Raw genomic sequence first — 23,202 nt, 5'->3', positions numbered from 1 at the left:
GTATCGACTCAAAGCATCAATGCGCTGTTATAGTTTTTTTTTTTTTTTGCCGTGTGTCGTTGGATTAAAGATTTGTTGTGCAATAATAAATGTTGTTGTGCAGACTAAGAGGGTAGTGTGCATTGACCTAAACAGATATTCGCCTACACACTATATTAAAATACAGATCTATTTTTACCCTTGTTCATTCTGTTTTGATTTCAAGGCATGCGCGCGACTTGAGAAAGTGTCATTCCCCGACAATATTTAGGAACAATTTCATTCTTAATTTTTTCGCTACGCGCTCGTTATGAATAGCGAGGATATTATTTATACTTAACGACAAAACATTTGTTGAAAAATTCTTTAATATTATCTGATCGTAAGGTAAGAAAATCTTGCATGAAACAGTAAAAATATATTACGAAGTAAAATAAAGCGATAAGGTCTCGACTTATCTTAAAGAGTGATGCTTCGTTTCACCACCAGTTTCTTTTTGGCGAACAGTTTTTTTGAATATCAATCGCATTAAGAATTCCCCTCACACTGTTTTCATAATATCCACTATTCTTCGCAAATAACGGTCTTACGTAAGCCTGAGAAAAATTCAAAGAATCCATAAAAAGTGCCGAGTCCCACACAGCTCTTTCTTCACCAAATATCTTCCCCAGGTCAACACCTTCAAGTACGATATTTTTTTCCTGTAACTCAAGCATCTTAATGATCGTAGAAACCGCAATTTCAACAAACACACCGAATTCTTCAAAAATTCGCGTCATTTTCTCAAATGCGATGGCGTACTTTGCAGGGATGTAAAAGATGTTCGCGTCGCCATGGTAACAGTGATATTTCCCACGACCGTTCCATAGTAAAGCATTTAACGAGTTCTCTATGTCCCAATTGGATTCTTCTTTACGTTCGTTATCAAGACCTCCATTTTGCTTGTCCACAGTGTTTAGGAAGATGATCTTTTTGTAAGCTTTCTCGCACGCTTTCATACCCCAAGCCGTGTACCACCAGATCCATTGCTCACGTGACTGCTCAAAAATTGCTTGGTTACCAAGTGTTCTTGTTTGCCATATTCTATGAAGGTCCAGTTCCGATAGTCTCCAGTAATTCACAAATAAGTCATTCTTAATGAATAAATATCCCTTGTATTTTGGGTAGGCCTTGATTGCGCCCGCCAGACAAGCATAAGCGGTTATCCCATGTTGAATATTGTATATCAAAATGTTGCTTTTACTTCCGGTTTCGAGTGGATTTGATCCACAGAAAAGTATGTTGGGGAAATTGTTTTTATACAGGTCTTCAAGTGCTAGCATCTTTTCGCTGGTGATGTCGATGTAGGCGATGACAAGTAGAATATCTCTCATGGCTTCGGTGTTGCAGATAGGCTTCGAAGAATTTGTCTCGTTTTGAAATGAACTTGCAAAATGCCAACTTGCAATAGTCTGCTGTATCTTCAAGTCGATTGGACCTGTTGGAAAAATGCTCCATAATTCCATAAAAGGGGTATAAGGACCAATCGATTGGGCTCTGACAGTTACTTGTTTACATTAAGGTAGGTTGGCCCTAGTGCGAGAGACGAGGTTAATTTTTTCAATTAACTAGCTATCCCTGGCAGAAGGGTCCCAGCAACCTCATGCAATAGGTGCCTAAACATTTATCAGAAATTGAATATGGAGCGATAGGCCGATCTGATTTGTCAATCAATAGGGATATAAAACTGACCGGTCTCTTAGTAGCAATTTGACAGACGCTATGAATAACACTAGGCCAACTAGAATACGACATAACTACTAGGAGCTAGATAGTTTACCTTGTGAAATTATCAAGATCACTGACAAAGCTGCCACGAAGACCAAGCCAAGGAAACTTAACCGAAGACAGCGTCTGAGGGAAGCCATGAAAGAACAGAGCCGCCATTGGGTAGCTATCTTGATTTCATGGTGAAATTAGTCTGGACACAGAACATGTGATAGAGCAAAATAACCAATCATAAAGAAGCTTAACAGCAGAGGAAATGTCCAACGATTGTACACCTAAGTCTATCTCGTGAAATCTAATTTTGACTTCAAAGAGAAATCCTTTATCTCAAACACATTTAAATTCATAAAACTGATAATTGTAAGAGGCTACTAGGTTTATGACAACCAATTGCGCATGCGCTAGTCCTACTGGTGGCTAATGTGTCCTAGTTCAAGTACTTACTGGTTACTGCTTCACTCACTTAAATACTTTAGAGGCTACATTACCATGTAGTTCTCAGAAGGACAAGTGCGACTAAGGGGGAAGGGGTGGGTAGTGAGTAACAAGCATTTATACAGGGGTAGTGAAGGGAATTTTTGTCAAGAGATTTCCCCCTGTACATTTTATCAAAATTGTAAAAAAAATGGAAACATTTATCAGAACTAACAGTTCTAACAACGAAGAAGTATGTTTATATTGATAGTGGCCGGGAAAAGTTATTGATCATTATAAGCTATTAATTGGCGAATTGTTTCTGATATTTGATTGGTTCAGACGGCGGGAAACCATATTTAAAGTCACTGAAATCCAGCACTTTTATGCAAAACCTTCGTTGTCATGTTTGTTGCTAGGAAACGGTAAATATCGCCTAATATCTCACGAATGATACCACAATCGGACTCTACAATGTACCTAGCTCGAAAGAGCAGATCCTGGTTTATAAAAATCAAATATCAAACATTTTTTATTGTTTAGATTGAGCGATTTTTCAGGTCCTAGCTCCCCGACTAATATATGAACTGAAGCCGAGCAAACTGAGGAATCGAAGAAATTGAAAATAACTTCACTGTAATCCCGGCTCATACATAAACCTTTGTATTTACTAACTCTTTATTATTTCACGGGCCATAGAGAATCATTGAAATACCTGCTGTTTATGGACCTTGTTTTCACTCGTTCTAGATTTGAGCATACTATGAACCACCAACCGGCAAAAGATTTCTCCTAAATTGGGAGTCCCAAGTATGTTCTTCTTCTCGCTACCGAATGTTGCTTTTTTTTTTTGAGATAACTAAACAAACACAGGAATATATTTCCAAGGCGTTTTGTTTTAAAAAGTAGATTAAGTATGTGGTAAATGAGAAGAAAAAAACTGTTGATCGTGTAAAGATCTTCGATTGATGTTTGAATACAGTACTTTTTATTTGTGTGCAAAGCTACTGGAATTAAGTATGTAACTCGCCAACTAAATCGAATATCGATTGTGTAAAAGCAAGTATGGCTTAGTTGGTATGAATTTCGCTGTAAGCAAAGCAAGAATCTTCAATCCCCAGCGATCTCATACTGGTTTTGACTTCTCCCTTATCCGTGTAGCTTTAGATCGGCTTTATAGTTTTAAATGCCCTTAAAACGAGCGCTGATAGAGCGAGCGCGCGAGAGCACCTGCTGCCTGGCTAAGTGCGCGCCGTCGGTTTTCTGGAAAACTAGCTAGCTCTGGAAGGCCGCTTCTCATCACAACAATTCTGGATTAATTTTCTTAATTTTCTTATAACGAACAAAATAGAATTGAAAAATAGAAATGAGTTTAGTTTAGCGAAATATACATTAAAAAAGTACTGAAACATTCGTAGCATAAACTCTGGGAAAAGATATTTGAAGCTTGACAAAGATACGTGAAAAATGTCAAGGAAAAATTAAATAAATATGTTCAGAACGGGTTTAGAAGGTAAAGAATGTAAACTCCAGTGTTCGAAAGATCTTGGCGATGACTAGTGGTGATTTCATCTAAATCGGAGGCGAGAAGTAAAAAAAGAACAATCAGAGAAACTTAACACACACTAGTGAACCTAAACTTTTAAATCAAGATGCGTGTTACAACCTGTTCTTCGATCGCTGTTCACAAGACCATTCTAAAGACGCCCTCCCAAACGAAAAATCCTGAAAATTAAACGAGATTTCTCGTACAATATTTCGTTTCATTTTAACCTTAAATAGACGCCGTACAAATAAATGGTTTTGCGGAGTAGATTTATGTAGAGTTCGAAGTCGAAGCGCTGTCCATTACTGAGTGACGCTAGCTGTGAGACATGATTCGTTCACATGACCTAACCGTAATGTGATGTAATTGTTTACTGGTTAAATCGACTGGGGCAACCAGCCGGCCTACAATCACAACTAACAGACACTTCCAGCGGGATAAAAGAGTAAATATCTTCAAGTCGAACAGTTTGCTCAGCGCGATCCCAACGGAAGAGAATACCACCTAACGTTTAGATGGCCATTGTCTCGACTGTAATCTAGTTTTGGGTCTTCAAGTGGAATTTTCTTGGACTTGTTTGCGATTTTATCGACTTTCTGTCAATCTTCTTCCAATCAAAAAGTCGAGCGGACCAAGTTTGACAGCAGCAGAACTCTGCGCGTGCGTAAGGTGGAGTCCGCTGGCGGTAGGTATTGTTGTTATGGTGTTCATACGCGATTGACCCGCTCAAGAAGCAAATCATCAGGGTAGTGATATCATGATGGAAATCACGTCATATTGAGCAAAACTACACCCTTCTCTCTCCGCTCGCTCTCTCGATCCATCTCTTTCATCTACGGATCCCATGAGAGAGGCTGACCAAGGCAGCAGTGTGGACGGTGTTGGACAGATCTACAACTAGTTATGCCCAGATCGTTTCTTGTGAAGAAAACTCTGCTTGGAAAGCGTAAGCTGTCGCAGGAAGCGGACAGCGGTGAGTACCAGCCTTGTTGTTAATTGGACACCAGTTTGTTGATGTTGCTCGCCTACTGCCATATCGCTCTTGCACGGAGTCCGATACCTGGATTAATGGACTTCCCGGCAAGCAAGCTTGAGCTTTTTCGCGATCGTTTTTGCAAATTTGAATCTCAATTCTTACTGAAACCATTCTAATCCTACGATCCTACGATCCTACGATCTTCATGTAAATCAAATTTCTGAGCGCTTGACGCTGTTTTGACTTGCATCATAGAAAAATAACTTCTAATCTGACACCAAACAAAAGCTGAACTCAATTCAAAACTAATACTCGAAATTGTCCCAATATTTTTATCATTCTTGGTTTTTCATTAATTTTTTTTAAAACACAATTTTTTTTAGTTAAGAAATCAGAAAAAGATGTTTGTTATCGTTACGGGGTCACGAAGCATTTTGATCCTGTAAGCTAACGCCCAGCACCAACCTAACAACCATAGAATATGAATAATTCAACAACAAGCTATGTTTCTCGCCGGCTTCAAATGCACTGCAGAATTGATTCTCGAAGCTCAGGTTTTTTTCCTCAAACTGATTTTCGCTTTAAGGTGAAGATTGTTCAGATTCGTGCTCTGTAAAACGGGATGGCAGAGAGAAGAGCTATTCTCCAAGACAATCGGCGATTACCGGTAGGTGATACTAAACGGTGTCAAACAAACAGGTACCAGGTGAAGAACCGTTCTGGAACTCTTCTAGAACTCGAAAATCTCTTGATCCCAATCAAGTTCAAATATATCAACCTCTCATTTCGAAAAAATCTATGAAACTTTGACCAAAACAAGTCTTTAGATTCTCTTTTTCGTGTCAAATGGAAAAAAAAAACTTTTTGTTCGCGAGGCATTCAAAAAAAAAAGAAAAGAAATCGTCTTATTTTTTCATCCCGCCTTCTTTTGCTGAAAAGAATACTACTGACTGTATCTTTATATATATATGTACTTCTTTTCTTCATTTCTGGGACTGTATACGGTTAAGTTTTATTCGAATATCCAATCTTAGCAAACTCGCGAAGCACTTGTTGAAATTAGAAACAAGTTGAATCTTTTCGCTTCAATAGGTTTGGGTAAAACATTGAATGTCAGCGCATTTCAATATGTTTAACGCCGTCTTAATCAAAAAAGAACTATGGATATTTTGTTGTTGGATTTTTATTTCACTCTTGAAATTTTTCTGTCTTCAAAGAGTTTATTTTTCCCCGTTTTTGAAAATCTAAATTTATAAAATCACGTAATAACTTGTTCATTTTGAACTTGACTGGAGTTCGTTGCGAAGAGATCACGTCATGAGCGCGGCCCAAATGTGGTTGAGTGATCTGATTCAGTGATTTTCAACCTGCTTTTTGAGATTGAGAAAGAAAAATATCAAGTTTTCCGCAATACTTTGGAAAGATATCTTCGCTAAAACGGGTTTGTTTTTGTCATTTTTTGCTTAGTTCAAGTTTGTCATCACTCTCATTTATCATGACTGATTTGCGATTAGAAAATTATTGGGCAATAAAAAGTTTATAATTAACCACTTTTCACCTTTAAGTAAAAAAAATACATTAAAAAAGTCTATTCAGTAAAGAAAAATAGTAAGAATGGAGTACGAAAAGTGTAGTTTGAATCGATGCCGTCTGGTTCAAGCGTCTTCCACCCACAATGCACTACTCACTGATGCATGCGACGGTGAATCTCCGAATTCCACAAATTACGAAAGGCTTTACTAGCATACAGTTAATTATTTAATCTATTTTCAAAATAACTTTAATCAACTTTTGCCTCAGTAAATTAAAAATAACGTGAAAAAGATTTAGTATAATGCAAGCGGTTTGATTATTCCAATGATTACTTTGCAGTTAACTTTCACATGAACGAAACTTGTAAGCCAAAACTCTATCAGAACATTCAAATGGCTTCCGAGCTCAAGTGCTACACTCTAATTGGATATGTACTGCTCTGTAATGCTTTCTGATTGGCTCAAATTGGAAACTATTTAAATGTTACGAATATTCTAGTCCTTATTCAACTCGTAAAAAATACTACAACTGGTGACCTGTTTTCTCATTTCTCTGTTTGTGTCATTATTAATTTTAGGCTTATATTTCATTGTAGTCGTGTAGCGACATGAAGCAAACGACGCCTATACTTTCTTTTCCTGTGATATCATAGCTTCAAGCAGGTGGCTGATAAAGAATTGCTCAGCTTCACGCGATCTGTTCATCCTATAAACAGAAAGTCTGATAAGAAAATTTCAACTGAGAAATAAGTTACCAAAAATTTAATGTTTTTTCGGTTTTGTTGCGAACTGTATCCTTGCACACTGTTGTCATTTTTCTCCTATAAAACAAAACGTCTGATAAAAAAAATTAACCCAGAAATATTTAAAAAATTATTTGATTCTAGTTTGTTAGTTACCTAAAAATATGTTGTTTTTTCGGCTTTCTTCCCATCTGTATCACTGTATCACTGCACCATCTTGCTATTTTTCATCCATTTTTCTTTCTTCGTTTTCCCCCGGCCGGTTTAGAGCATTTATTATTATATTTTTGTTAAAATTCTTCCTTTTTTGTAAACGTTTTGCATACGGATGTTTGAAACGCCTTGAAGCTTCCAAAGGTTGTTTCTTACTAGCTAGCCCCTTGTGAAGTTCCTTTCTAAATCATTTTTCTTTCACAGAAAATGTTACAACTCAGCGTGACTTCATCCAGCCCAGTACATACCCCGTGCCTAACACCACTCCTCCAACCTACTCAACTAGTTTTACCGGTTTTCATCACAACTTGGATACGCACGGCCTTCACACTTTAGCAGATCTTTGTCTACGGAGAGCGGAGTATAATACTACACAAATCACCTCTCCACAAACAACCACAGATTTACCAAGTTATCAAAACGAAAAGAGTGGAAAATTCCAGACAAACAGATTAAAGAGAGAACAAGATCTGTCGCCCGTTGAGTCTGTTGGGGAAACATACACAGAAGACATCAAGGAAGAGGATGGCTCGGATAAGCCTATTGATGTGGTTGGAGATGATGAAGAAATAAGAAAAGGTGATAAAAATGAGAATGTTAATACAGCACGGCTTGAGAGACTTGAAGATGAGTTGGAAAAGATGTTACAGTAAGTATTTTCTCCCTCGGTTATTTCTTCTCTGTTTGTCTCTTAGTTTGTCCAGTGTCTCTCATGCAAGGGTGCGTGTCTCTCTGTACCTTCTGTACTTGTACGAAGATGTAGATAATAACTACAGGCTCTATTACACGAGGCAATTATTCTTGCAATTTGCAATGCAATGCTGATAAAAGCAGGGCACTGCAAGTTGCAGGTGATATGTCTGTCAGATATGCGCAACTCTCTTCGCAACTTGCAACGCAACGTTGCATTGCAAGTTGCAAGAAATACATGTATTGCCTCAGTGTAACAGGCTCTTAACACTTATACCCCATTCACACCAAGGCTTAAACATGTTTAAAAGTGGTTTAACTAAACAGGTTTGGAAAACTATCTACGAACACTGCACAATATTTGGTGAAATAATGCATGTAAACTATCCTTTGTCTTGCTTTGATAATATTTTAGAAATTTTCATTACATTGTAGGTTTCCAGTTTCTCAATTTTTTTCCTAATGAAAACATAGTTTAACTAAACACGTTTAGGTGTGAATGGGGTATTAGAATAATCCTGTGCTATTTGTAGGGGAAATGATGAAATCATCAGTAGAGAGATACGAGAGTTTCTAGACAACAACCGACCATCTCAAAAAGAAGCTGCAAGAATATCTGGTCTCAGTCAGTCAGAAATCACTCGTTTCCTGAATGAAGGACTCGACATCAAGGATGATAAGAAAACAAGGTTTTATCGATGGTATCTGCGAAAGAAGCTTTCTTCGATGGATCCAGGTACATGCTGATATTAAAATAGTTTTTTTGATAGGATTTACTCCAGAAATTCATAATGATGCTTCCTGAATGTGTTGCAGTAGATAACTGAAGATGTTAGTGATGATGATGATAGAGATGGTGATGATGATGGTGATGGTGATGATGATGATGATGGTGATGATGTTTGTAAAAATAATCGAAGAAAATATTATCGTGTCTAAAGATAACCGAAGGTGGTTAGGATGGAGATGATGATGATGTTGTTGTTGTTGCTGCTGATAAAAAAAAGTTATATATAAAGTTGTTTTGCTGCTGAAAGTAACTGGATCGAAACTGAAAGTAATAATAGCGGTTAAGGATGCTATTGTTGCTGAAATGATCTTAAAATTATAAAGTTAATGGTAGAAGAAAGAAAGCAAGACAAATAAAGCACGAAGAAGGTGTACAAACAATTGCGAGTAACTTTGGTTACAATAAACTCAATGAATGTATTTTCCATTCCCCAGATGACGAAAGCTTCACCTGCTACAAATGTGGCAAGATCTTTGCTTATCAGAATTACTTGGAAAGACACGTCAAGTACGTCTGCCCAGACAAGACAGGAAGAACGTGGAAATGCTCATACTGTAGCAAGGCCTTCCAGTACCCCTGCTACTTAAGAAGGCACATGAGGTCACATACAGGTCAGTTCTCTAAACTCTTTTTTTCCTGATAAAACGGAAAAGTAATGTTTAATTTCGATAGTGTAACGTCACAATGAAAAACCTCAATAGATAATATCATATAATATAAGCCATTTTTGCTTCGAATCAAGGCGGAGCCGACACGCTTCCTGGATTTAAACTTTTTAATTATAAGGTTAGGATAAAAATTGTTTTTAATAAAAACGAGAACGGGATTCTACGATTTATTGAAGAGCGAATACAGGGGGTATTTAGATGTGTAGAATAGGATATTGCGCATCACGAACAGAAACAAATTCCTATTTGTTCAAGTACCTTTAAAGTGAAAAACAAAAGCTGAAGAAAACGAATTAAAAGATTTCGTTCGTATTTTCTTTGTTTTGTTTCGTTCTTTTTGTTTTTGTTCCTTTGTTTTGTTGAAATAATATATCTGCCACACACTAAGAGTCTCTAAACTCTAATTTCACAGTCTTGTGTAATAATCTGCTCGAAAAGAGTCGATTTGTGCACTGAAAATCTAACCAAGCATATCTGGTATTTCTTAAACTTTATATTCTTCTCCCAACAGGTGAAAGCCCTTACAAATGTACACAGTGTTCGAGAGCGTTTGTCCGATCAACCGACCTCCAAAGACATTTACGTAATCATACCGGTGAAAAGCCATACAAGTGCAAAGAATGCTCCCGTGCATTTGCGCGCTCGACCGACCTCAAACGACACATGCGCACGCATACCGGCGAGAAGCCCTACAAGTGTTGGCAATGTTCCAAAGCTTTCTCCCAATCAGGAAGCCTGCAGACTCATTTACATACTCATTACAAGGAATCCCTACAGATTAAAGGAGTTCTCCCCGAGTGAAGGAAAGGAGATGAAGGTGATCTCGTTCAGAGATAATTATGTTTGCGCGCTTTCAAGGCAGATGCGGGTACCAGTTTGAAGGCTCGTTGTTTCATGATGTAACGCTAGACATTCATGGCTAAAAATGATAAATTAACCGGATAAAAAGATTTACCAAAATCTCGCGGATCCAACAAAGAAAAAAAAAAACGGTTATGAAATCATGTATTTAAGTAAATACGCACTAATTTAAGAGGACAACGCAGCAAAAAATATTTTTCGGTCGCGATCGGTTTACCAAAAAATTCCGATCATCGTCGAATATGATTTCCTTTTCTCCGCCTCGTGATAAGGATAGCTCAAGTCCAAGATCTATTTATATATATATATATATAGTTCTTGCAATGCTTGCTGATGCTTTGCTGCTAAAATTTAATCACGTAAGCTTTCAAAAGAAAAAGAACAAATGAACATCCGGTTCCGAGAAACTTAAAGCCACGTTGTTTATACAACGTTAATTTAACTTAAAGCTGTCGCGGGCTACAGCATTCTTCGACGAATTTTAAAAGGAGTGCTTCACCTACAAAAATGAAAATTTTTCCTTAAAGTGCCTTGCGATACAAAGCAAATGAGCAGGATTTTTCTAATTTTAAAATTTCAACTTTGCGAACCGGGTTAAAAGTAAAAAGTGTAAATTTATTATATTTATTACAATTATTTTTATCTGTAATGTGTATATATTAGCATGTTTTTATTTTCGCTTAGTTGACTTTCATTTATTTGTTGCAAGAGCATTGGTTTTGCAATGATGCTCAATCGTTAGTCGCGGTTATTAGTAATAGACCTCGTTAGCTTGGGCGTAGTGTTTTCCAATTCCAGACCACTTGTTATCCCCTTGAGAATAACATTCCTTGTTTGAGCTACATCCATAGACCAAATTCAAAACTTGCACCGATGTGAGGCTTAAGTTGTGAACAAAGAGTTCTGGCGTGACTCAAAGTAATCTGGCTTGATTCAAAAGTCACGAATCACGCCAGATTCCTTTGTTCACAACTTAAGCCTCACATCGGTGCGAGTTTTGAATTATAGCCATTCCGAAGTTGATGAAATAATTGGGTCATGTTGGCATCGCAGTGCATTGCGGGACTGTTAAAGGCACATATTTCCAAGATGTCGGAATATTTGGTCTTGAGAGAGAAAACACTATATACAAGCTACTGAATGGGTCTATTGCTCTAATAGAAAAAAATAACACAAAAAGAATAGAAATGTTATGATTACTCGTAGAGTAGAATTATTAATTAATAATAGCGAAACTGTATCAGTTTATTATTTGATTTCAATATCAATTTCATTATTATTATTATTGCTATTTTTGTAATTCAATAGAAGGTAAACATATTTTTAAAATAGGGCAAAGCATTCGTAGCTTCCTGTATTTCTTAGTGCGCATGCTCAGGTTGCATCATCGTTACCTCGAGCCCACGATCTTTTTGGTCAGCGTCAAGGAACCCAGAGCCCTGGGAGAATCAGCTTTTTTCCTGTTCGGTTTCATTTTTGGAGGCTTTCTATTGTGGTATTAGCTATTAAAAAAACAACAGTGCAAATTGAGTGGCGCGTTAGCCCAACCCTTTGTTTCTTGGCGGTGACCAGAAGGAACGAGAGCTCTGCTAGCGAGAATGGTCCAGCTTCCAATTTTCCAAACATGCGCAGTAAGGACAACCTGTACTCCACTGACCAGAAGAAACACGGGATCTCTGGACGAGGTTTCGATCTTTTTCAATACGAATACTCCTTTCATACCCACACGAATATTTATACATAGAGCGACTTTAGAGTTCTTACGTCCTTATCACGTGACTAGTCATCACGTGACATCTGTCGAAGACGTTATATTTGACGCTAAATGGATTGAAAAAAGTTTTATCGTAGCTAAAATGAGTAGTTGCTATATTTAGGCATTAGACTTTATTAATAATTATATTTAGTCATATATCTCTCGATGTAAATACGCAAGTATAGTTAGGATCGGGCTAATATCTATATCATATCATATTTATAAATCTGCACTAAGAGAAAAATCTGTACCCATATTTGGTAGTGATCACGTGACCCGGCTATATGGGCGAGCTGTCACGTGATCGCTCAAATATTTTTTCAGTATTGTTTTATTTATTTTTTGTTTATTTATTTGGAAATCACTAATATTTACATCAAAACGGTTTTACTCTAAAAATATTAAATCAGTTTACAATGAGAAATCCTTTCAACAAACAACCAATTATCTTCCAAGATTTAAGATTCATCTTAAATCGTAGATGCTGTCAGGAAAATACGAAAGAAATTGCAGCTTTTTAATATTGGGAAACGACGAGATTTCTCGTGTATTCCAGTTCGTCTTGCATCCAAGATCGGTTTAAAAGGGGTCTGTGATCTCGTGGTCGGATCGACCAATGGTCGGATAGTTAAGGTATTCGATTGAAAGGGCTTATATATATATACACCTAATGAAAGAACGCTGACATAAAAATAAAAAATAAAAAGTAAAAAATAGGAATTAATTAGAAATAATTTTTAATAATTTGATTCTTAAGCTCCCTAGATTGACGAAAATAACTGTTTTAGTAAATACCAATAAGGTAATATCAAAAATGTCGGTCTATACCTTCAAAACAGTGAAATAGTGACGCGTATTTATTTTGTTATTTTTTATTCTTATATGACTACGTTCCTGCAATTAGGTGTAAATAATCTGTGGTTTTTACTCCGATATTTAAGGCGATATTCAACCCCTAATGTTATTATTATATTACTATTAATCTATCGATATTATCATTATTTATTATTATTACTATGCTAATCGAACCTATTCAGAGCTGGCCTCTATGTATCTAATAAAAATTGTTAACTCAAAAACAGTTTCAGATTTTTTTTTTTTTGACATTTGGTATTAAAAACTGCTGATTTGAAAGCATTGTTATTATTTATGTTTGGCGCGGGCATTTTGAAGGACACAACGAAAGCCGTGTCCTCCATCATGGCGTCGAAGATGAAAAACCGATAAAAATAAGATAATTATTTTGTTGAGAATTGCACTCGAATTATGGTTCATTGTTCAAAACTAATTAAATTAATTTGTCTCAAACTCTCCTCTCAAGTTCCTAACGAAGAGGACTGGTTCCCAATGTGCTTGAAAATATTCCTACATATTCGATCAGCGTAAGTAGCTGTGTCCCCCCTCCAGGTTGGGAACTTATGTAACAGCCAATCACATGGTAAATCACTGTAAAAAATCCTTGACATCCTCGCAAAATAATCCAGCTCTTCATTCTTAAATAGCTTTCCAATAAAGCCCCAGATCGACATCTGAATGAACGCCCATTCCTCGTCTTTAAACGAGTTTATGCAACGATTAACACTAGGCATGAAGTCCCCGGCTATCGTAACATCGTCTTCCATATGCATATAGTAATCCGACAGACCATCGCAGTAGTTGAACAAAAATACATTATCCATTGTCTGTTTAGAACGCCAGTACATTCGTTCTTCTGAATCTCCGAACGTCCTCTCCAATCCTTTCAACTTTGGGTAGAATTCTCTCGGCGTTTGTATAACGTTTATCAAATTGTTATCAATGAACTTTTTGTACTTGTCCAATATTTTTGTTCTTATGTTTTCCCGCGCTTTTTTATCCACGTCGGCTAAAAATATCACAATGTGTACTTGAGTCATGTCTTGGGGGGAGAGTTTGCCAATCAGTGAGTCTAGTGTTTGATCGAGGTAAGAAACGGTCTTGTTCTTGTAAGTTCGTTGGATTGTCGGTAACCCGATTGTCAAGAAAACTGAAAGAAAGATACCGGCCTCAGATGACGTTTAGCCCAGCATTGATGCATCGATCAAAATCCCAGATCGTGTGACGAAATGTGTTACGTACGTGTCACGTCACGCAACCAATCCAAATCCCCACAGTACATTAAAAAAATGAATAAAGTCTCTTCTTCATTTAACACTTTTGATTTTCACTGGATTTTACACCTATTTAGAGCGATGTTAAGTAACGCATTTTTGTTTTGTTTTGAAATATCAGAAAATGGGATAGACGAGTTTTAGCCAATAAACAGCTCAGTTTAAATATTATATAATAATAATAAACTTTTTTACTTTGCGCGCAAAGTTTTACAATTTCAGACCACGTGTCATTCCCTGGAGTATTACTTATTTGTTTAACGGGAGTTGCGTGCGAGAAGATACACGAACATATAGACTGTACACAACTTAAACAAAAAAATCTTACTCTCAAAAGTGCAACACGTCATAGACAGGTCTGAAATGGGAAAGATTTGCGCCCAAGGTAAAATAATCTATTGTCTATTGTCTTATATAACAGAAAAAAATCTAAAAAATTGACATCAATGATGCTATGATGCATTTGAGGAGAGACGAGGGGTCGAAACTCAAAATACCCTCGAGCAACCCCTCACTGCGAGGAAATCCTGAATGCAAACACTGCGCAAAATAAAGTTTACGATTAAATACCTTTCTCCTTCAAGCCTGTTCCCAATACTCTCACATCGTCTTTGTATATTGTCTTGTGATTCTTTACTGAACACCCTAACACAGCCCTTGATGTTTCGTTGTTACACCGTGACTTCGTCTGATCCAAACTGTGACTGTCCTCTGAGTCATTTGAACTACACATTCCAGTATTATCTGAAACAATAGATTTTGAAAACGTATAGAAAATTAGAAAATAAGTCTCTTTAGCTTGACGAACCTTGGTATGATGGATGGATGGATGGATGGATGGATGGATGGATGGATGGATGGAGGGATGGAGGGAGGGAGGGATGGAGGGAGGGAGGGATGGAGGGATGGAGGGAGGGAGGGATGGAGGGAGGGAGGGAGGGAGGGAGGGATGGATGGATGGATGGATGGAACATGATGGATGAATGGATGGATGGATGGATGGATGGATGGATGGATGGATGGATGGGTGTGTCAAAGAATGGATGGATGGATGGATGGATGGATGGATGAATGGAACAAGATGGATGGATGGATCAGGATGGATGGATGGATGGATGGGTGGATGGATGGATGGATGGAAAGAATGGGATAGGATAGGAAGATAAGTAAATGGAATGGCAGGTACAGTGGACATTTTCCATTTCTATAACATGTATTACCTAGTTGTAAATGCCACCATAAATGAACAGCAAGAGCCATGACAATCAGTAAATAAATGGAAGTTCTTCTTTTTCGTCCTCTAAACATATTGCCATACGGCCAGCACTTGAAAAAAAAATAAAGCAAAACCAGTCACAAAACTTTTCAGTATTGTTTGTCAAGTCGATCTCTCCCTTAATTCAAGGGTTTATCTCCAGGTTCTCCAGTTTAAATAAAATGTGCCCTCCCCCCCCCCCCCCCCCATAAATTTGTTTACATTAGAGGAGTATAATTTCGCGCCAATATTCGGAGAAAGCAAATTTTCAATAGATATTCTCGAGAACAGGCATCGCACTCAAGTAATCATGCGATGTGCGCCTTAGGTTGTGTTTACACCTTACCGTCTCTTTTATTGCATTTAATTAATAATACGCTCTGGTTTATACACGGAATCCAAATTTACACAGCTAGGCTTACGAATTTTTGTTCGGATAGCTCAGTCCCGTGTAAAGGGAACCTCTAAGCGAGCAACGTTTTGACTGGTTAAAGCCTCGTCCCGCGGTACAGTCCAAACGCAGTCTTAATTCTAGGTTTTCTCCTCCATAAAAATTTTAAAGTTAAAATAGAATCTTGCTTGAATAAGCGGTAGTTGACTGACAATTTGAATTATTAACGAATTTAAAATGAGCAAAGTATATTTCAAAATACAAAGTATAGCTTTTAGATCCTCGCTTTGCGGTCTCTCTGTTTCTAAGTTCTGTCGCGCGCGAAGCTCTTACCTTTAAGACGTTTGTTAGTTTTTGCATTCTGTCAAGTTTACGAGAAATCTTTAGTTCCGTTTTCAGTCTAAAGGTTACCAATTTTAAAAGAAAAAAACAACAAGACAAACTAATAATGTAGGCCACGTCGAAACTCGTACAAACACATGTGAATATGAATACATTAAGCGTGGACGTACACTGGAGACAAGTTATTACTTTGTGGGGAGGAGTGGGTGAATATTTATTACTTTTAGCATGAGCATTACGCTTTGACAGCAAAAGATCACCTGATACTGATAGTACACCTAAAAGTGAACAAAAAGGCTCTCTAGCTCTCGATCCAAAATTAAAAATTAAAATTAAGATAAAAGATTTTGATGTTTTTTCCCATAGAATCAAATCTAAATATTAATTGGTCTTGTTTGTGTAAAGAGCATTCACTAAATCAAGGAAACGTAACGTGGCAACCACTGGCAACTCCGGCCTGTTGGATTTAAGACCGACCTTTCACTCAGGAAGAAAGTTTCGAGGAGGAGGAGGAGGAGAAGAAGAAGAAGAAGAAGAAGAAGAAGAAGAAGAAGAAGAAGAAGAAGAAGAAGAAGAAGAAGAAGAAGAAGAAGAAGAAGAAAAACAAAGCAAGCAAACCAACACTAGATAAAAAGACAAAACTGAAAAGAAGAAAGAGAGGAGAGCAAAGGCGACAATCAGAATGGCAAGATACGTAGAACTTCTTGCTGAATGCCTACATAATTAGAATTGTTTGTAGTTGCGATTATTGGTAAAAGCGTTTATATAATTTTTTTTTTCCCCCATGAATGTTTTTCTATTTATTTTATTAGTTTTTTCAAAGTTCCAATCGGAATCCCATACATCGGCAGTCAGTATTGAACACCACAAATTTGGCAAAATCATAATGTTTACAATTTTCAAATAAGGTAGTCCAATTATATAAAAGATAGTGACTAATGAATGTAAGCTGGCAATAACCGGTTGTCTTGGAAACATCCCTCTAGAAAGAAGGACGCTGAAAACGTGACAGAGACGACTTTTGACCCTTATGAAAGAAGATGTTCCCGCATGGGGGATTGCCAGAGGAGCCGCCAAAACCTCTCCAATGATTGAAATCTAATATCAACCAATCGCACGGCTTATCATTGTAGAACATTCTCAGAACACGAGCAAAATAATCGAGTTCAGCGTTTCTGAAGAGCTTCCCGACGAAGCCCCAATTGACTATCCTTAGGTAGGTCCATCTGGTGGTGTTGTGTTGCCTAATGCAGTCCTGGATAACACCGAGGTAGTTTTTCACCGTCATAACGTCATCCTCCATCTGCATGTAGTATTCTGAGAGATCCTCGCAATAGTTGAAGAGGAATGAATAATCCATGTTCTGCTTTGACCGCCAGAACACTTGATCAGGGGGGTCCCCATACGTTCGGGGTAGGCCTCTCAGCTTAGGGTAGAATTCCTTTGGAGCCTGTACAACACTGATCAAACTACTATCGATGTATTTCTGGAATTTGCTTGATATCGTCTTGCGTTTTTCATGGCGTGCTTTTTCATCGAGATCCGCGAGAAAGACAACAACGTGTATTTGATTCATTTGGTCGGGCGCCAGGTTTTCGATGAGCGAGTTGAGAGTACCTTCGAGGTATGACCAAGTCTTGTTGTTGTGCTTTCGTTGTATTGTTGGAATGCCAAGTGTTAGAAAAACTAATCAAAGAAAAAGAGTTCTTCTTAAGATACACTAGTGAATAAGTATGTCCCTTTAACTCCCGGGGGGGGGGGGGGGGGGTACTACCACCCCAACTTGGGTAGGGGTGTGCCGCCAGGACCTCAAAACCCTGACCCTATCCCAGACCTAAAATTTTGATTTTATATACCCTACCCCAGACTAAAACTAAGAATTTTACACCCTATCCCAGACTAAAAGATGGAAAAGACGGTTTTTCAACAGATTGCAATCAATATTTACTAACGTTTTTATTGTTTTTGTGCCGACAGAAAGCGTAGCCTATTCGCCAGACAAAAATGACCAAATCGTTAACCCTATCCCAGACTAAAATGATACCCTGTCCCAGACAAAATGTCAAAAAATGATACCCTACCCCAGACCCAAAAGCCGAAAAAGCATACCCTATAGGGCGGCACATACCCGTATAGCAAATATAGGGGAGTACCCTTCCCCCCCCCCCCCCCCCCCCGGGCTTTAACTTGGACCTATGTTTTTTTTTTCATTTCAGACCACGTGTCATTAATTACTGGGTTTCACTTGACATCATTTCCTGTCTCGTGAAGAATGTTCTTCATCAACTTAGGTCCCGTCCACACTATGCCGGATAAATTTGAATCCGCAACTTTCACACCGAAACCGAAAAAAAAGTTTTCCGTCCACACATGAAAACGGATAAAATGTTTCGCGTCCACACTAGTCCAGCACTAGTCCGATCAGAGGCGGCAAAAACGCTTCATTGCACATCTGAGCATGTGCATCGAAGCTAAAATTGAACCGGAGGTGAATTTTTAGCCTTCCCGCCATGTTCCCATGACAATCATGACGTCATCGTATTCGAAAAAATTCGGATACGAAATGTTCTCCGTCCACACTAATACGGCTAGCCGGCGTTTTCAAATCGTTCCACTTTGGAGATCGTAATTGAAAAAAATCGTTTTCGGTGAAGAATTGTTCCGGATTCGCCCGGACTAGTGTGGACGGTAGGCCTAACCGAATGAATATAAATTCGGATTCAAATTTATTCGGCATAGTGTGGACGGGGCACAAAACACAAGTTTTCAATTGAATTCTTTGTGACTGACAGCATATAGTGGTCAGTGTTTGACCATTATTTTGCCGGGAGCAGATAATGAGATTCAAGAATTTTAGCAGCTGCTTAAAACTCAGCAATAAGCCTTTTCATAGTTTAAGAATCGATTCCACTGCGCATGCGATTTTATCCCGAATTTCTCACCTTCTTTTGTCTAAACCTTCTTTTGTTCTTAATTAAACAAAAGAAGGTAAGAAATTCGGGATAAAATCGCATGCGCAGTGGAATCGATTCTTACAGTTGCGAATGATAAGATACACGCAAAGGATCTATACAAATTTCATATTATATTTTATAACTTTTTTTTTGAAAATTAGGAACCCACCTTTACTCTTCAAGCGCTCCCCCAAAACCCTAACATCATCTTTATAGATTGGTTTTCTGCTGTTTGTCATGCATCCAACAACAGGTCTCTTGGATGCATTTCTGCATACTTCCTCAATCACACTAGCACTGTCATCCATTCTCATAATGCGTCTAATATCAAGGCGGCATACGGGATAGGCTAGTACAGGATTAAGCAAAGTTACTATGAGCTTTTCTGGAGTTCCAGAACTCGTTGCATCTTTTTGACTGCACGCATTCTGACTGGCAATGCACAAGCATAGGTCTATTTATAGTCCAATCTTTCAGATTTTCCTTTTCTTTTTAGTATTAGTATTATTTGGATAGACGGTAGTCGCTTTACCATACACACAGAATTTATAGCAATGAATAGAGGGAATACTTAGAAGGGTAGCTTTAGAATAAGGCTAGTAATATAAACTGATATCAAGCAATACAGCGGACTTGGTTGAACAACATCTGACTTAGAACCGTACTTACCCTTATAGAGGTGAAACATGAGATGGGTTGACAAGAAGAAAAGCAGAGCTAAGTTGATGGCTAGTTTTCGCTGTCTTCCTTGGGAAAAATACCCACAATACTGCAAACAATAAGATACACACGAATCAAAATGTCGATCGCTGCTCACATAAGGGGAAAGGTCTAAGGAACGGTCCAAAATAGCAAAATAAATATTGGGTACCGGTATTACTTCTATCCATTTTGAAATCACTGGTAATTTTATCACGAATCGCACTATATTTTGAGTTTTAAATCGCAATGTTTTGACGTGCCAACGAAATTCCAGAAAACATAGAATTTGAGCAATCAGATCAGAGAAAAAGGAAGCCAAAAAAAAAAGCATGATAATCCGAAGGGGATTTTCTAGACGGAAGACATTTTTTTGACTAAATTTTACATAAAAAATAATTAAACTTTAGTCAGTATCATTGCATTTAAAGTGGTATGTATAAATTAACTTCGTGTCGTGCAATTTTTTGGCGTGAAACTAAATTTGTGAATAACAAAATGCACTCACGCGTATTTATTTTATTTCGAATTGCACTCGACAGGAAATCAAAGACGCGTTGAAATGTTCAATTTTTGTGGCATGACTGTAAAGTAGCTTTTAGCTAAGCACATTGATTATCATCATCATTATAAATTGTCACTATTTCGCAATAAGGTAACAACCACACATCTTCAAATCTTTGCACACACAACACTCTACTGACAAGTTGATTGTTAGGGCTGGGAGGAATCCACAGCTTCAGTGACATTATGAATTTAGAAAAAGAAAAAAAGAAAAAATAAACTCACAGCTTCATAGTGTAAATAAGTTTCTTTAACATTATGAATTCTGTGTTAAATTATTTTTTTTATTACGGAACCCGGAGAAAACCCTCGTAGCATAGGAGAGAAGACATCAAACAAATTCAACTCACATATGTTGTCCGCAGTGCTCGATTCACTGAGTGACCGAACCTTTGGAACCACAGTGGTGAAAGACGACGTGTTAGAAGAGCATACCATGCCCCTTTTTTTTGCAGAAGCGTGGTTTAACAATCATTTACCCCCCAACCAGCTATCCTGAAGCCTTATTAGCACGGGGTAGGTATAAGTGGGGATCTAAACACATTACACGTATACGACAATAAGAAAGAACGATCACGGTTCACAGAAATTGCTTTTTTTCACGATTCAAGAATAGATTAGGAAAGGCTAAAATCACGAATATAATAACGAAAAAAGATTTAGTTTTCTCATCACAGATCACGAAAATAAAAAAATAAAATAAAAATAAAAATAATTAAAAAATAGTAACAAATAGTAAATAGAATATAATAGTAATTAGAATATAATATAGCAATGATCGACTCTTGTGACAAATCTTTATCCAACTATCTTTTTTTTTAAAAATAATGTAAACGGTTTTATGTTACGCAATTTAGCTAGCCAGTTGAAATAATATTACCAATATCGAACTATTTATCTATGTCTAGGATATATAAAGAAAGGCTCGTGGAAACAACAGAAAAGATAGCACCTGAAAAGAAAGAAGAAAAAAAAAATTTTTTTCTTACCTTGAGGTTTTGAAATGAAATCTTCATCGAGTAACCTATTTAAATCAAGTTGAATCTGATCTAAGTATTGCTCTGAACGCCAAAACCGAATCCAAACTATAAAAAGCAGGAAATGAGCGTGATCAATCTGAGCGCAAAGACAAATAGACACAACCGAACAACTCATCATTTCAATAAGTCGACATCAGTAAGCAAGGGGAGTGAGCGTTGCTTAGGAGACTATAAGCAATTCAGAGTGTCTGATTTTAAGTGGGTGCCTAGAAAGCAAGTTTATAGCTACCACCTCCCCTCACCCCCCCTCCCACCGTCAACGGAGAAGCCAAACGCTAGTTTGTAGCTTGGTCTTCAGATTTTACAGCAACCTAATCCACCCTCTTGAATTTATTGTCAGTCATCAACGGCTATTGGCTGATTTCGAGAAAACTGAGAAGAAATGAATCAGATTATGCTTGTTCTACTTCGGTATACATCACTATAATATGCGAAGTCATACGAATATTGTTCCACAAAAGCAAAGCTAGCTGCTTTAATCGAGCGAAAATTAAAGAGCAAACGACCTCAACCATCAGCAGATTTTGTCCTTTTGGGGTATGTAGCATGTGAGAAGAGAGGAGAATAAAGATGTGATTACACGGAGCAATTTTCTCTGCAACATGTCTCGCAAGCATTGCGACATAAATTGCAAAAGTATCTACACGGTGCAACGGAGACGCAATCGTTGCCAAAAGTAGAAACGAATTCTACTTTTCGCAACGATTGCTGCAATCGTTCTCGTAACATTTTTTAATGTTTGCGCTGTAGGTTACACGCTGCAATGCCCCATACAACACAAGTTGCAGAGAAAATTGCTTCGTGTAATCGCGCCTCGATCAAGGAAAATGTTTTTTGTCGTCATGACCAGCGACACGCTTTGTCGATACGCCTCAGCGAAGGTTTCCCCTGATTGGATTTAAGATCCAACTGATTAAATTTTGACAATTAACCGATCATTAAATGAGAACATCTTTTCATTTTTCCTAACATTTCATTTAATGCTATAGTTTCATACCAAGGGGATTTAATTTATTCTGCAATTAACGTTAATGGTTTTAAACTGATCTGAGTGCAACACGTTGCACTTGAAAAGCTGATTATCAGACGCACACTCTATCTCCTTGGATCGATAAGCTTTGATAATTTGCTATCTTTTTCTTGGGGAATATTCGCAGCAAACGTTTTTAAAAATAATGATGGTTGTAGACCTCTCCCTTTCACTCAAACTTTTGTTAAGTCAACAAAGAAACAGCTTTCGTCAAAATAAAAAGGTTTGACCCTCAACAACAGTCCTGAAACACGCTTATTGTACATCATGATAAACCTTTTTCCTTGATATTATTATCATTATCATCATTTTTGTGTTAGTATTATGTAAAAAAAGTAGGATTTCTGGCTGAATTCACATAAAATAAGGATAAAAGCATACCTAGCCAGCTGCAGTCCGTCGCCATGGTAATCAAACTCTGTCTTGTTTGTACGCGTGTCTGGGTTGTTTCTTCTTCATTTGGACATTAGCGTTCGCCTCTGTCATTGAGTATACCTTGCAGACATTTTACTTGAACGATCTCTGTCCTATTAAAATAATAAAAGAATTAACAAACTTGAAGGGTTATTCATCCTAGATCATCTTGGATTTATAATATAATAAAGCAGTCGGGCTCCGGGCTACCTATGTAGGATCATTGTGCCGGTGGTTGATAGTAGAGCAACGGCTTACTAGGATTGGTTCAGTGGAATCCAAAAACCCTGACTCAAGCATGTCTCAAAAAAAACACTTCTTGTTCAAGACATAACTATGCAAGTTATAAAAAAGGTACCGGACAATTTCGCTGCGAAAAAATACCCCACAAAACAAACCAAAATTGAGTGAGTAGACTATTTAGGACTTTCCTCTTTTACTCCGACGAA

The 23,202-nt window shown here is 37.6% G+C and overlaps 4 protein-coding genes across 6 annotated transcripts; 1 reads left to right on the top strand and 3 right to left on the bottom strand.

Annotated features, from left to right (window-relative positions):
- Positions 1–367: 367 nt before the first annotated feature.
- On the bottom strand, positions 368–1,445 carry LOC116305193 (uncharacterized). The gene has a single exon (XM_031715047.2). It carries the CDS (start codon positions 1,350–1,352, stop codon positions 459–461), a length of 894 nt encoding a protein of 297 aa, XP_031570907.2. The 5' UTR covers positions 1,353–1,445; the 3' UTR covers positions 368–458.
- Positions 1,446–4,118: 2,673 nt separating this feature from the next.
- Positions 4,119–13,027, top strand: LOC116305187 (uncharacterized). The gene is made up of 5 exons (XM_089033092.1): positions 4,119–4,679; positions 7,375–7,819; positions 8,394–8,596; positions 9,085–9,261; positions 9,830–13,027. Exons 1-5 carry the CDS (start codon positions 4,610–4,612, stop codon positions 10,117–10,119), a joined length of 1,185 nt encoding a protein of 394 aa, XP_088889218.1. The 5' UTR covers positions 4,119–4,609; the 3' UTR covers positions 10,120–13,027.
- A 36-nt stretch (positions 13,028–13,063) lies between these two features.
- Positions 13,064–16,745, bottom strand: LOC116305189 (alpha-1,3-mannosyl-glycoprotein 4-beta-N-acetylglucosaminyltransferase C). The gene is made up of 4 exons (XM_089033106.1): positions 16,044–16,745; positions 15,285–15,390; positions 14,635–14,808; positions 13,064–13,940 (listed from the first exon to the last, which is right to left on the bottom strand). The coding sequence occupies exons 1-4, from the start codon at positions 16,068–16,070 to the stop codon at positions 13,252–13,254; spliced, it is 996 nt and encodes a 331-aa protein (XP_088889232.1). The 5' UTR covers positions 16,071–16,745; the 3' UTR covers positions 13,064–13,251.
- A 96-nt stretch (positions 16,746–16,841) lies between these two features.
- LOC116305197 (alpha-1,3-mannosyl-glycoprotein 4-beta-N-acetylglucosaminyltransferase C) lies at positions 16,842–22,858 on the bottom strand. Of its 3 annotated transcripts, XM_089033100.1 has the most exons (5): positions 22,721–22,858; positions 21,259–21,354; positions 19,676–19,775; positions 19,176–19,355; positions 16,842–17,738 (listed from the first exon to the last, which is right to left on the bottom strand). In XM_089033100.1, exons 2-5 carry the CDS (start codon positions 21,283–21,285, stop codon positions 17,035–17,037), a joined length of 1,011 nt encoding a protein of 336 aa, XP_088889226.1. In that variant the 5' UTR covers positions 21,286–21,354; positions 22,721–22,858; the 3' UTR covers positions 16,842–17,034. The 3 variants fall into 3 exon arrangements, with proteins under 3 accessions (XP_088889226.1, XP_031570911.2, XP_031570912.2); XM_031715051.2 differs by lacking the exon at positions 22,721–22,858 and having other exon boundaries at positions 21,259–21,429; XM_031715052.2 differs by lacking the exons at positions 21,259–21,354; positions 22,721–22,858 and adding an exon at positions 20,620–20,764.
- Between the last annotated feature and the right edge of the window lie 344 nt (positions 22,859–23,202).

This window comes from Actinia tenebrosa, unplaced genomic scaffold, assembly GCF_029948245.1.
Source record: "Actinia tenebrosa isolate PJP-AT-01 unplaced genomic scaffold, QUT_ActTen_1.0 PGA_scaffold0__85_contigs__length_37466705, whole genome shotgun sequence".
Taxonomy (NCBI): domain Eukaryota; kingdom Metazoa; phylum Cnidaria; class Anthozoa; order Actiniaria; family Actiniidae; genus Actinia; species Actinia tenebrosa.
This window is presented reverse-complemented; position numbering and strand designations above follow the sequence as displayed.

Bases quoted from the DNA above. Each gene is read 5' to 3' on its own strand.
- LOC116305193 (XM_031715047.2), bottom strand. From the start codon at position 1,352: ATGAGAGATATTCTACTTGTCATCGCCTACATCGACATCACCAGCGAA.
- LOC116305187 (XM_089033092.1), top strand. From the start codon at position 4,610: ATGCCCAGATCGTTTCTTGTGAAGAAAACTCTGCTTGGAAAGCGTAAG. The intron at 8,597-9,084 runs GTACATGCTGAT...TCCATTCCCCAG, and splicing joins GCTTTCTTCGATGGATCCAG to ATGACGAAAGCTTCACCTGC. The intron at 9,262-9,829 runs GTCAGTTCTCTA...TTCTCCCAACAG, and splicing joins GCACATGAGGTCACATACAG to GTGAAAGCCCTTACAAATGT.
- LOC116305189 (XM_089033106.1), bottom strand. From the start codon at position 16,070: ATGCAAAAACTAACAAACGTCTTAAAG. The intron at 15,391-16,043 runs GTAAGAGCTTCG...TTTTTTTTCAAG, and splicing joins AACTAACAAACGTCTTAAAG to TGCTGGCCGTATGGCAATAT. The intron at 14,809-15,284 runs GTAATACATGTT...CTATTGTTTCAG, and splicing joins ATGGTGGCATTTACAACTAG to ATAATACTGGAATGTGTAGT.
- LOC116305197 (XM_089033100.1), bottom strand. From the start codon at position 21,285: ATGAAGATTTCATTTCAAAACCTCAAG. The intron at 19,776-21,258 runs GTAAGAAAAAAA...TATTGTTTGCAG, and splicing joins TTTCATTTCAAAACCTCAAG to TATTGTGGGTATTTTTCCCA. The intron at 19,356-19,675 runs GTAAGTACGGTT...ATCCTGTACTAG, and splicing joins CATGTTTCACCTCTATAAGG to CCTATCCCGTATGCCGCCTT.